This window comes from Sceloporus occidentalis, unplaced genomic scaffold (genome assembly GCF_023333645.1).
Source record: "Sceloporus occidentalis isolate IW3139 unplaced genomic scaffold, rSceOcc1.0.p SCAF_11, whole genome shotgun sequence".
Classification (NCBI taxonomy): domain Eukaryota; kingdom Metazoa; phylum Chordata; class Lepidosauria; order Squamata; family Phrynosomatidae; genus Sceloporus; species Sceloporus occidentalis.
Window position 1 is genome coordinate 7,615,877 of NW_028316991.1, and position 12,704 is coordinate 7,628,580.

The 12,704-nt window shown below is 42.4% G+C and overlaps 1 protein-coding gene across 2 annotated transcripts; it reads right to left on the reverse strand.

Moving 5' to 3' along the window:
* Positions 1-196: 196 nt before the first annotated feature.
* On the reverse strand, positions 197-9,417 carry LOC149305497 (tumor protein D52-like). 2 transcript variants are annotated; one of them, XM_089477257.1, is made up of 7 exons: positions 9,279-9,417; positions 5,864-5,970; positions 5,026-5,174; positions 4,621-4,722; positions 3,133-3,174; positions 1,823-1,871; positions 197-310 (listed from the first exon to the last, which is right to left on the reverse strand). In XM_089477257.1, the coding sequence occupies exons 1-7, from the start codon at positions 9,415-9,417 to the stop codon at positions 197-199; spliced, it is 702 nt and encodes a 233-aa protein (XP_089333383.1). The 2 variants fall into 2 exon arrangements, with proteins under 2 accessions (XP_089333383.1, XP_089333384.1); XM_089477258.1 differs by lacking the exon at positions 3,133-3,174.
* Between the last annotated feature and the right edge of the window lie 3,287 nt (positions 9,418-12,704).

Sequence of the window (12,704 nt, forward strand, 5' to 3'; positions counted from 1 at the left end):
AACCCTTTTCTGTGCAGATAAGATGAGAGAAGTGTGATACAAACCCTCAATTGCACAGAAGAGCTAGCGTTTAGGTTTAGTGGAGCAGATAGAGAAGACAAGGGATGGGTCAGGTGGGAAGAGGAGACCATGCAGTAGATGTGCTGTGTGTTTCTTGTGGCATCTTGCAGTTTTAGTTGCTGTAGATGAAGAGATCTCACTGGGTTTCCTCATCTTTCTCGGTCAAAGGATCTGTGGCACTGGCATTGGCAGCGGAGTTCAACACTTCTCCAAAATCCCCCGTGGATTGTCTGTTGCCACCTACTTTAGACTAAAAACAGAGAAGCCATAGAGAGATTTTAAAATCAAAGCCAGAAAAGCGAAACCAGGCTGTGGTTCTCCAGTATAATGGTGGAGACTGGATCCACTGCATGCTATGCGGTAGTATTGCACACATGTAGCTCAGTTTATAAATACTAATATGTTGCAAGATGATTAGGTTTTGTGCCCATCATGTGCTTGAGACACTTTGTCACAGTAATTCTGTCTGAGCACAGCCTGTGAGGCAAGGCGGTGTAAGGCAGATCCCTGGTAGATTATGGACACATCTTTCTTTTGAGAGGGTCCAACATCTTCAACAAACAAAATAATAATACTTTAGGGGCTAAATTTCCTGTAGCTCGGCTGATGGGCACTCAGCCCCAAGAGCAGGTGGCATTTAGATCACATTGAAATAGGTACATAAACAGGGCATTCCGTGGACATCTAGCAATGTAGGAATTGTACCATCAGCATACGCTTCTCAAGCCCTGTGTGCAATGTCTTAGCAGAATTAGCACTGTGTGGCTGTTTTAATTATAAGGAGTTTACTGTAGTCATTACGACTAGGCATCTGACGGGGCTTTAAGCAAAATTAATGAAATAAATGTTCAGAGGAACTGAAACATACCGTATTTGCTCGATTATAAGACAAGGTTTTTTCAGAGCAAATGCTCTGAAAAATACCCCTTATCTTATATTAGAGGTCATCTTATAATCGGACCTCAAATAGCGGTCTGACTACAAGACTAAGATCCAGATCCCCCGCAGCGCTGCAGGGAACCTGGCTCCTCCTCTCTGGCAGCCGGGCGAACGTCTGCACGGTGGCAGCCGGGCGAACGTCTGCACGGTGGCAGCCGGGCGAACGTCTGCACGGTGGCAGCCGGGCGAACGTCTGCACCGACAACCTCCGCTGCTGCCGGTGCTTCTATGACCGAGCGCCAGCTTCACATGACCTTCATAGACGTTCACTGGCTGCCAGAGAGGAGGATCCCCTGCAGCGCTGCAGGAGACCTGGATCCTCCTCTCTGACAGCCTGTGAACATCTGACAACCTCGTCTGCACGCATCGGCTGCCCCCACTTGACACCAGGGAGTCTGGAGCATGGGGGGCAAGTCTAGGGATGCATTGGTCAGTTGGGGGGGGCATATAGGGGGGGTACAAGGCATATCTGGGGAGTAGATTGGCAAATAGGGGGTATAAGGCATATCAGGGAGGCAGAGTGGCATATCAGGGGGGTATAAGGCATATCTGGGGGCAGAGTAGCAAGCCGTGGGGCCAATTGGCAAATAAAAAATTTTTTTTTAATCATTTTAAGAAAAAATAGTTTACATATTCAGGATTTTTCCTTTTTTCTAAATGAATATTCAAAGTTTGGTGATTGTCTTATAATCAAGCAAACACGCTAATATAACCATATCCGATACATTCATTAACGGCAATAAAAATAATGTTTGAAAATTGCAGACATACACTTATGTATTTAGAAAATGCTGAAATATTTTTTAAAAAAACAAAAAAATACCTTTAATGTTTCCACCTTCTCTTCAAAAGACTTAAAAGTAGGAGAATTCCTGCGCAAAAAGAAGAAAAAAAAAAAGAGAGATTTTGAAACTTCCAGAATTACATAAAGCTCTTCAGTTTGTTCATATGGTAGCATAATGTCAGATGAAATAAGCAAGTAAGAATAATCATTCAATAGCATTTGATTAATTTGCCCTTTAACCACTTGGTGCACAAAAACCATAATTCACCTTCCTTAAATCAAATCACAGGGAAATGAGTGCATTCTTTTGAAATCATATTTAATATAATTCAGTATGTCTAGGGACTAAACAATTAAAAATGAATAGTTTCACCCGGCAACATTTTCACAGCTAGTACCACTGGAAAAACCCTCACTGAGTAAGTAATACCCCAAAAGCACAGGTTTCTGATGATTGGGGAAGATTGAACAATTAGGATCTACTGGGTTCTTGGGAATTTTCCCCAATTTAAATTTATTTTGTCACTTTCCTTTTTAATATATATATATATATATATATATATATATATATATATATATATATATATATATATATACACACACACACACATATATTATATACACATACACATTCATAGATATTTCCTCAAAAGAAAGTCCTATTTGTCCCTTAAAAAAAAATATATAGATTGTAGGAGCACTAAAAGAGAAATGGGAAAATTGTCGTTGAAGAGTCATCTAACACCTTGTCTCTGAGGTTTGCAGAAAGAAAACATCCACTCTCATGAAGGGGTTAATGCAAATGTATTCAATCCTTTACTATTAGGGAAGGCTATAATCAATGGGACGTTGCCAAATCACGGCAACATCAACTACGTTACCGGAGCGGGGCAATTCATTTGCCCCGGCAGTTTATGGTTAAGTGGGTTGATAAAGGCAGATTAAGTGTTTTTAAATTTGAAGGTGTGTTGTGTGAAATAATGCAAAACAAACATGAATTACATTCAGTAAACAGATTTTATAACTGGTTTACAAAAAAAAAAAAAAGTTGATGTTTTCAGTTCAGGACAAAATACAGCCATTTCCATGCACTTTTGTATATAAAATAAATGTTCAACTCTAGTCCTGGAGGGTCTAACGATACTAAGATTCACCAATACATACTAATTACAAAACTACCCAAATTCTGCCAGACAAGACCCTCAAAGAAAGAGTTTGACGTGCCCAGCAGGACACGATATAATCAACACTACATCCACCCAAAATCAAAGTGAAACAATGAGCCTTCATTTCTGAATTATAGTAACTAAGCTTTATATAGAAGACGTCTGTCGCATGGCATACATTACCTCATTGCCGGCATGCTAATGGAATGCTGTAGAGAACGTATACTAATGGGTCAGCATTAAAGGGAAAAGATAACGAGAGTTAATGAAGGAAAAGCAAAGCATTACATACATACTCAAGGATCCCTGGAAGAATTACATACAACTCACACATCTGTGATGCAAAAACGTTGAGTTCCGTACAACCGAAAACGGTTCTTCAAGGTTCCTCTCAAAAGATACTTCAGAAATGTTCTGGGTATCCCAAGATAATATAATAACGTTTCACATATAATGGAAGTTACAGAAAACCACCCAGCGGAGCAGGAACGGCCAACAAGGATCTCAGTAACCGTTAGGCTAGGTTTCCACTTGGGTTTTTGTCCTGCATTTTTTTCTTGATGAAAAACGCCAGGAAAAACGCCAAGAAAACTGCCACTGCATTCTCCTGCGTTTTGGCGTTTTTTCTGGAGTTTTTTCTGGCGTTTTAGCCTTTCTGTGGAAATTGCTTTTTTGACCTTAGGCAGTTTTTCCAGCCTTTACAAGTTAGAAGTTTCACCCAGCTAAAAAAGGGATTAGGATAAATGGCAAGTATTTGCCCCCTCCTGATGTCATTTCCTTGGTAGAGTTCTACTTAAACGCCCCGGCGGACCCTTTTCTGTGGTTTGTAAGGCATGCTTTATTCCGAATGTCTGCTCCTGCCCAGTCCACAGACCTTGGCATATAAAATGAATACTGCATTAACAGCACTGTATCGGCCATGCAGAAAATTAAACTATAGTCAGATGTTGGAAATGACAGCTCTTTTTTCAATGATTTTCTTGCTCTTTCCCGTCTTCTTTTGTGTCTTTTTCAAATTGTCCCCATAGCTAACGCAATCTACTCTGCATTGGATAGAAGCCTAACTTTTATTGTATTATTTCTTCTTAATTATTATTCAGACCAGTATGATAAACACTAATTTCTTATGTTGATGTTTGAATGGTCTCTATATTCTATTTCATTATTATTTACTGTCTAAGTAGCCAAAAGCTGTCAAACTTTTACTTGCAAAGGATGCTGCATTTTGAGAAGTTCTAAACACCTTAAGTAACAACCATTAAAAGTGCACAAGCGTCACATTAACATAAAAAAATATAATGTAGTACCGCTACCAGGTTATACATGGAGTCACTCAGACTCACATAAGGTTGATGCCCTTTTACTTTCTCTACTGGTAAGCAGTGATGTATTCTGGCCTAGGCCGACAGAGCATCAAGTCCAAGGTAGAAGCAGTTCCCTTGACTCATAACAGGGTGGCAGATTGGCAACTTGGGAGATCTGACCTGCTCTGTGTCGCTGCTCAATGGGCTGGTTACAGGGGAGATCTCTGATCTGTCCAGTCAGTCCATTTACACTATGACATCATATTCCAGAACTCCGCAGAAGGGGTGTCTGGAGGCGCTGGTGGTAACATCATACGCCTAATAAGTTTACCTATTGAGGAATTCTTTTAACTCTCATATAACTTACTTAACATCTTCAAGCTTCTTTGTGAGGACAGAACCGACAGATGAAAAGGCTGCAGAGGCCTTCTGTCCAGCGTGTGACAGAGTTTCAGATGTCTTCCTGTACCTAGAAAAGGACAAAAACAAAAGTAAAAACACACGTATTCATACAGAATATTTTTCTCTCTCCAAGATTACGTACGATCTTTTGTGACATCTCACAACATGCTCTAAAAGAGAATGTGAGTCCTGATCACAGCGTGATTACCGCAGAGGAGATCAGAGTCAGAAGAGGAAGAAACAAGTTCTATGGTGCATGAACAGTACCTGCGTAATATGTCAGAGCTTTATATACAAGCTATACATTTCTACTAATAACCATTTCACGCCTGCGTTCTACGGCATGCCCCAGCTCGGTGATTTGTCTTACACAGTGGTGGAGGCCACGTCCTGGAATCCTTTGGAAATGTTTTGCTTCAGCTCGGCCAGTGGTGTGATTCCCAGCTTCCGTTTGATGTCGGCTAGATGCCTCTCCTTTGCAGCCAGCACTTGACTCAGTGTTTGAATCTCCTCCTCTACCTAGGAATAGAAAGTAACAATAGAGCGGGGAAATTTAACAAATGAATCTCAAAATAATAATACTAATAATGACTCTCAAACCATTAACAACCACATTCCACCTTGTTAATCTGTCAGCTAAAGAAGATGATTAAACAAATTAGACGATCCATATGTTTGGATAGATCCAGCTGTTTCACAATTTGTTGTTGTCGAGGCAATTAGACACTACAGCCATCATATGCACTTTTAAAGACATTTGCCTCTTTCTCCACCTCTGGCTGAACTCCTCTACCTGCACTGGATTTAATGGCAGCGCTTTCCTGCAACTGATTGGCTGCTTCAAGCAGCCAATCACTGGCAGCAATAGTCGATCCACGGAGGAGGAGGAGGGCAGCTGCTACAGCAGGGCTGCCTCTTCCGTGTCAGTGCTTTATTTTATTGTCCTGGAAGAATGCATTTTCTGTATTTTTCTGTAGAGGGGGTGTCTGGGGCAGTAAACTATCCCTTTAATGAAAACATTCTCATAGGGATAAATTCATCTTTGAAGTTTAAGCAAATGTTCAGGTTCTAATTAAACTTGAATATATTTATCCTACTACCAAGGAGAAGTAGGTGCAAGCAGTAAAACCCGCTCAGCAGGCAACAGAAGACATTGCGCATTCCTGCCAGACGCCTAAAACCTGAAACAAGGCAGGTATCGTCTGTACCTTTTCAAGCTCTTTCCTGAGATGTTCCTGTTCCTCCTCCGATAACACCTCTGGAACCGTCGCAGCCGCATCCTCTCCCTCAGTGATCGATTCCTGCTTTAGCAAATCTAAAAGGATGGAAATAATATATATGTGAAAAGGTTTCTGTAGCGTTGGCAGTGATATTTTGAAAAGTATGTCCCAAAGGATAACAAAAAATATGCTGTAAATCTGACAACACAAAAACCTAAACGCTGCCCAGATCGCAGCATGAAAGACGCAAAACCCACACAATTCCAAGACACTACTCCTCTCCATAAAGACATACTCATAGGTAACACACTTGGTGATACTAATTGACCTCTATTCACTAAAAGGAGAGTTGACATATTCATTATGAAGGGCCAACACCAGTATGCGTCTCCTGCAAGAAGGGCCGAGCTGACCCTGAATAATGCATAATTTAGCGAGGAGAAAACTCACTGTTTTTATAATACATTATACAGGGTTGGCCAAGCTTCTCCTACAGCTAAAGCTCACCGTGGTTGACCCTTCATGAAGTACAGGAGTGATTATTCTCATCACGGTTTGGAGGGGCGCTGTGAACATGTAACAAATACCAATTGAACTTCAAACACTGAATGATAAATTCACAAACAAAAACATCGCTAATGGAGTATTTTGCAGTCGTGTATGTTACCACCCAGTTTGGTTTTGCGTGAGTTACGTGGAATATAAGTTTTATAACAATCATTATTTAATACACATGGAAGTCACCAACATGGCAGTTTTAGCAGATAGCACACGTCAGAAAGGGATGGCCGACCCTCCTGCTTTTCTCCCCAGATGAAATGTTCCTTCACCAAACACCCCACGCATTTTCCACTTACAAAGCTTACTCACCAACACTTACTCAATGCAGCGAAAAGTGTGATCCCCTTTACTGACAAAACCCAGTTGCTCCCCTGCGTAAGAAATCAAAGCTGGTGGAAGTCTTTGCCATTGAGGAATGGAGTCAGATCACATGGTAGCCTATATGTGAACCTAATTTAGCTTCTGTGGCGACACATTCTCACAACACACACACACACACACACACACTTCTTTCCTCCTTACTCTCCCCTCTTCTCTACGCACCTTGGCATACAGGGCAATCCTGGAGTGATGGTTCTCCCATGTTGGCTTTGTTATGGGTTTTACTTGATGGGAGTTCTTTCCAATAAAGCTTTATGCCTACGCCATACATGTTTAAATTTACTGCATTAACCTCTACCACTTCTGCTGGGAGGCTGGTCCATTATCTATTAATCTCTACATAAAGTGTACGTAAAGCCAACAGTATAACCGCTATCACTTTGCCAGTCTACTAGTCCCACTCCAATTTCTATATATTTACATTATTTGCCAAAATGCAGCAACATTCACTAAAGCAGTTTCAAAATGAGAAATCTATGCGTTTATAGTCCTGAGAGCCTTTGAATGACTGAGCGTGATGGGAACGGCATTTCAAAACAGCTTGTGTTGCCTACACATATTTGCCCGTCTGGATTCACGTGAATGTTTTTTTTGTTCCCTGCTAAAAGCACTATTGTCCTAGCAGAGGTTCAACCTTTAATAAAACCGTTCGCTGCAGAGGAACTGGAGACATGTGAGAGCTCGCTGAAACAGAACAGAATCCAGCGGTCACGGGAGAGATCTACTCTTTGGATTAACTGGTCGGATAACTGCAGTCAAAGCAGAGAGCGTTGGCAAACAGAATATTCATGCATAGTCCAGCGCATACCGGTGGAGCCTCTGTGATTATTCACCTTTTAAGTGTCTTCTAGCAGAATATGTCGCCAGCCACCATTTAATCCTTCAGTGGAGTATAATTTCCATATAACATACCAGATGATCACTTGTGTATAAGCACAAATAATATCAGAAGAAGTCATCTTAGAGACAAACAGACTACGTCCCTCATATCTAGGAGCTTAGAAGGCTGCGGGTGTAAGGGTGTATCGCAGTGTTCTATGGAACTACAATCCACCATGATGTGTGTGGAAGCCACATTGCATGCACTTATTAATTACATTTTAGAAATGATACACATTTTTCTTTTAAATGACTTATTCTACGGCAGAGCAGCAATAGGATGCAGTAATCTAAAAACGTCTCTGGAAAGCACTGCCATCTAGCCCCATTACTGAAACACAAATGTCCTTTGGCTACATGAAATGATACGGGGAATGTAATAAGCAAAATATACACATATACACACGAGAGAAATGAGAACGTATGACATAATACAAGAAAACTAGCCATTAAATGTACTGAAGCATAATGTTATGGAAGCAAATGAAGGGGAGATCCCATTAGTGGTGGATGCAGACTGTCATGGATTTTACAGCAAATATAAACCGCCGAAGGCAGCCTGTCGGAGTGAATTCAGAGATCCTTAAGCGTTTCATTGTTAAAACGATCCAATATAATTTTATGCACATATATGACGTAATCCTACACATGCATCCAGTTATAGTGGGAGATAAAAGCATTAAAGACAACATGACACACATATACACAACATAAAAACATGCGTGTGTGCATTTGTGTTAATGCATATTTAAGAATATATTACTATATATATATATATATATATATATATATATATATATATATATATATATATATAATAAGGTACTAGATATAAGTATATTCTCATAGAAAGTACTCGTTCTCTACCCCCTTCCAAGAGAAGAAGAAAACCTCCCCCCCCCCCAAAAAAAAAAAGATCCTCCAAGAGATTTCTTCACAGGTGCGGATCTCCGAGGTCACAGAGAAGTCAGACCTTTTAGATGCTGCGGATAAATCATCAAAAACCTTGCTCTACTTGCTTACGTGGCCTTGGTTCTGTTCCAATCATTCACCAGACATGCTTAAGACTGTCAACAGCTTCATCTCAAAATTCTAATGCAGTGACCCCCATAATGACCTTGGTTGGCACAAACATCTAAATACGTGGAACCAAATTACACATTAAATTCTCCTCCCTGGGCAATGGAAGACCTCTGGGGCTAGAGCGGGCAACCAGCATCCTTGCAGCTGTGGAGGATAATAGGAGTGACACTCTTAAATACCTAGGGATACTTGTGTTTTCTAGAAGTAAATTTAACACATGAATACCCGGCAGGTATGGTATGGACGCACACCACAGGAGCTACCCTGTTATCTCAGGAAACACATTTTCACCCCATGAAAGTCCCGTGAAGTCGTTATAGACACCAGATTCGTCTGCTGATCTATTGTAAGGGCAGTCAGCATATCACAACAAAATGTCAGAGCTCCGCGTTCCCACAGAGACTTTCACCACATTCTGCTAACACAGGGCAGAGAACTATATCTAAGCACGAAAGCCACATATTAAAATACAAAGAGAAAGTTAACACGATGGAGTTACCTGAATTCAGCGGAGTCGGCGAATCCGGCGGGGTGTTGCTTAGTCGCGGCGACAAGAACAGATAATTTCTATTGACACCAGAATCAAAATTAAAGGGAGACTTGTAGTCGTCCTGCAGATCATACTCTCTAGAATCCATTGCAGAAGAAGTGTCCCAGCAGATCATTTAGTTAACCTCAACACAATCCGCACTCTCCCTACTTCCTATACTTCTTGAATAATCAACGTTTTCATCTTTTTCGGTTATTGAAACAAAGAAAGTCCAGAATGGGGTTTGTCCGTGTGACAAGGCCGCAATACATACTCCCCTCCGCTGAAAAGATCCTCCAGAGCTCACATGACCACAAGCACCCAGACGTTTAATAATTTACCTCCCTGTCCTATAAACACAATCGTCCTCCTTAGACAGGGCTAGGCTTACGTCTCCAAACCAACAAAAACGTGTTCGGCTATTGTGGCTTTACGGTTATTGAAAACGCAGCCACCGTATAGAAAACGACAATCCTAAGGTATGTTCTTCAACGCGCGTCCGACGCTGCAGGTTTTAGCTTACTTTGAAAAATATGAGATGATTTCACATGCAAAACCAGGGCCTTGTTAATCTTCTAGGACACAGACAGATTAGCGATGAGTACTGAGTGGCGCACACCATCTGTGCAGCGCATGCTAGGAGCTTGTACTCTTCTGGTTGGAGAGAGAGACTGCGTTTAGTCAGTCGTCTGCTTTAAGCGTTACAAGCCTAGTATAAATAACCATCCAAGTATACATCATCTCTTGCAAGGACGAGTACTCCCTGCAGGAGAGTGCATTTCAATCAATTGCTTAATGCATCCTGGGCTCCAAACCTCCGAGCCTTGGGAATAATCTCGTTTACAAAGACAGTACTCTGCAGTGTTAGGTGACACGGATTGACCCCATTTTCTGACCACTGGGGGGCACTGCAGCCTAGACTATGATCGGTGTGCAGAATGGGCGACAGGCTATACACCGAGTACATTCTGGACACACAAATAAACCCTACGTACCAAATCAGTTCTGAACCTCATCTGACTTCAGTGGCAAATATTAAGATATATTGGCAATTAATAATATAACAGTTCTAACAGTATCTCCCTGATTAACAGACTGGGTTCTGCATTTACCTATTTATTGTTGGGATACTGGGATATCACGGTGCAGCCCAAAGTTGACGTGTTAGAAGCTGGAAAAATGGGCAAGCGTAAGGATCTGAGCAACTTTGATAAGGGCCGAATTGTGATGGCTAGACAGCTGGATCAGAGCATCTCCAAAACCGCATCTCTTGTGGGGTGTTCCTCAAAAGTGGTCCAAGGAAGGAAAAGCGTTGAACTGGTGATATGGGTCATGGGGAGACAAAGCTCATTGATACAGGTGGGGGTGAAGGCCTGTGTGGTCAAATGCAACAGATGCAACTGCTCTGATAAGTCCATGCTGTTTCTGATCGAACAGGGCATTGCAGTTTGTTGCATATGGGGCTGTGTAGCCACAGACCAGTCAGGGTGCCCATGCTGACCCCTGTTCACTGCCTACAATGGGCACGTGAGCATAAGAACTGGACCAGGATGCAATGGAAGAAGGTGGCCTGGTCTGATGAATCACGTTTTCTTTTACATCACTTGGATGGTCGGGTGCGTCGCTTACCTGGAGAACACATGGCACCAGCATGCATCCATGGAGGCCGCACCTCGCAACTTTCAGGACTTAAAGGCTCTGCTGCTAACACCTTGGTGCCAAATACCACATCACACACACTATAATAAACATCTCTTTTTGGAGCTGCTTTTGAATAGTCTGTAAAGCAGTTACTAATTAATTGTTTCACTGTTACTGCTGTGCTCTGGCCAGATTTCCAACATACCGTATTTGCTCGATTATAAGACGACCCTGATTATAAGACGACCCCCCAAAATCTGAATATTAACTTAGGAAACAAAGGAAAAGCCTAAATATAAGACGACCCCAAAGGAAAAAAGTTTTACCAGTAAATGTTAATTCATGTAAACTATTTTTTTTAATAAAAGCTATGATTGAGAAAAAGATTTTTTTTGTTTTTATTTCTTGTATTTTCCAACCTGTCCCCCAGTTACGCACATCTGCCCCCAGGCTTGCCACTCCAATATGGCACTGTGGCCCATGATATGCCTTTTAACCCTCTATATGCCACTGTGCCCCATGGTATGCCTTTTGACCTCCTATGTGCCACTCTGCGTCCAGAAATGCCTTATATCCCTATATCCCATTCTGGCATTTAGGGGGTTAAAATGCATATTATGGGGCAGAGTGGCATATAGGGAGGTATAAGGCATTTCAGGAGGCAGAGTGGCATTAAGGGAGTTAAAAGGCATTGTACAGAGCACTCTGCCTCCAGAAATGCCTTATACCACTATATGCCACTCTGCCATTTAGGGGGTTAAAAGGCATATTATGGGGCAGAGTGGCATATAGGGAGGTATAAGGCATTTCAGGAGGCAGAGTGCTCTATTAAATGCCCCCTTAACGCCACTCCAGAAATGCCCTATGCCCCCATTTAACACACACACACACCCTATACCCCCATTTAACTAACTAACACACACACACACACTCTCTCCCCCCCCTTCCCCCGCTCTCCCCCATCTCTTACCGGTGCTTCCAGCCGGGGCAGCGGGTTGACGTCGCCTTCTGCTGCAGCCGGAAGGAGGTGGAGTTGGCAGCGGGGGTTTGTATGCGTCCGTCGCGTATACTTTCCCCGGCTGTCAGAGATCAGAGTTCCCCGCACCGGTGCGGGGAACTCTGATCTCTGACAGTCGGGGAAGGTCTATGCGACGGACGCAGACAACCCCCGCTGCTAGCCACACCTCCTTCCGGCTGCAGCGGACGTTGTCTACGCGAATCGCGTAGACGTCAACCCGCTGCCCCGGCAACACAGCAGGAAGCACCGGTAAGTGTGTGTATGATGGGGGGGGGGGGGAGTCGGGTGAGACAGGAGGATCCAGGTCCCCTGCAGCGGTGCGGGGGATCTGGATCTTAGTCTCCTAATCAGACCTCTATTTGAGGTCTGATTAGAAGACGACCCCGATTAGAAGACGAGGGGTATTTTTCAGAGCATTTGCTCTGAAAAAAACCTCGTCTTATAATCGAGCAAATACGGTAATTAGCTGAGTGCCTGGGGAACTGATTCAATGTAACTAAATTGGCAACTTTTTGAGAACTTTTGCATTTTAGAGCTCCTGGGCTGCCACTGACATTAAACAGCAAGCACCTTTCTATTTGGATTCACCTCTTATTAATAAGCCTTTTATTTCAATTATATACGAATGACGGCAATGTTTGGAGTCTTTAGGGGATGGGATAATTTGTCTGTATGTAAAGAGATCGAAGGGGTAATAAGTATAATAAATACATGCCGAAATAACATACAGACTTACC

Excerpts from the sequence above, each read along its gene's own strand:
- LOC149305497 (XM_089477257.1), bottom strand. The coding sequence starts at position 9,417 with ATGGATTCTAGAGAGTATGATCTGCAGGACGACTACAAGTCTCCCTTT. Across the intron at positions 5,175-5,863 it reads TCAGGAAAGAGCTTGAAAAG|GTAGAGGAGGAGATTCAAAC; the intron begins GTACAGACGATA and ends TTCTATTCCTAG. Across the intron at positions 3,175-4,620 it reads AAGAAGCTTGAAGATGTTAA|TATACGTTCTCTACAGCATT; the intron begins GTAAGTTATATG and ends CTGACCCATTAG.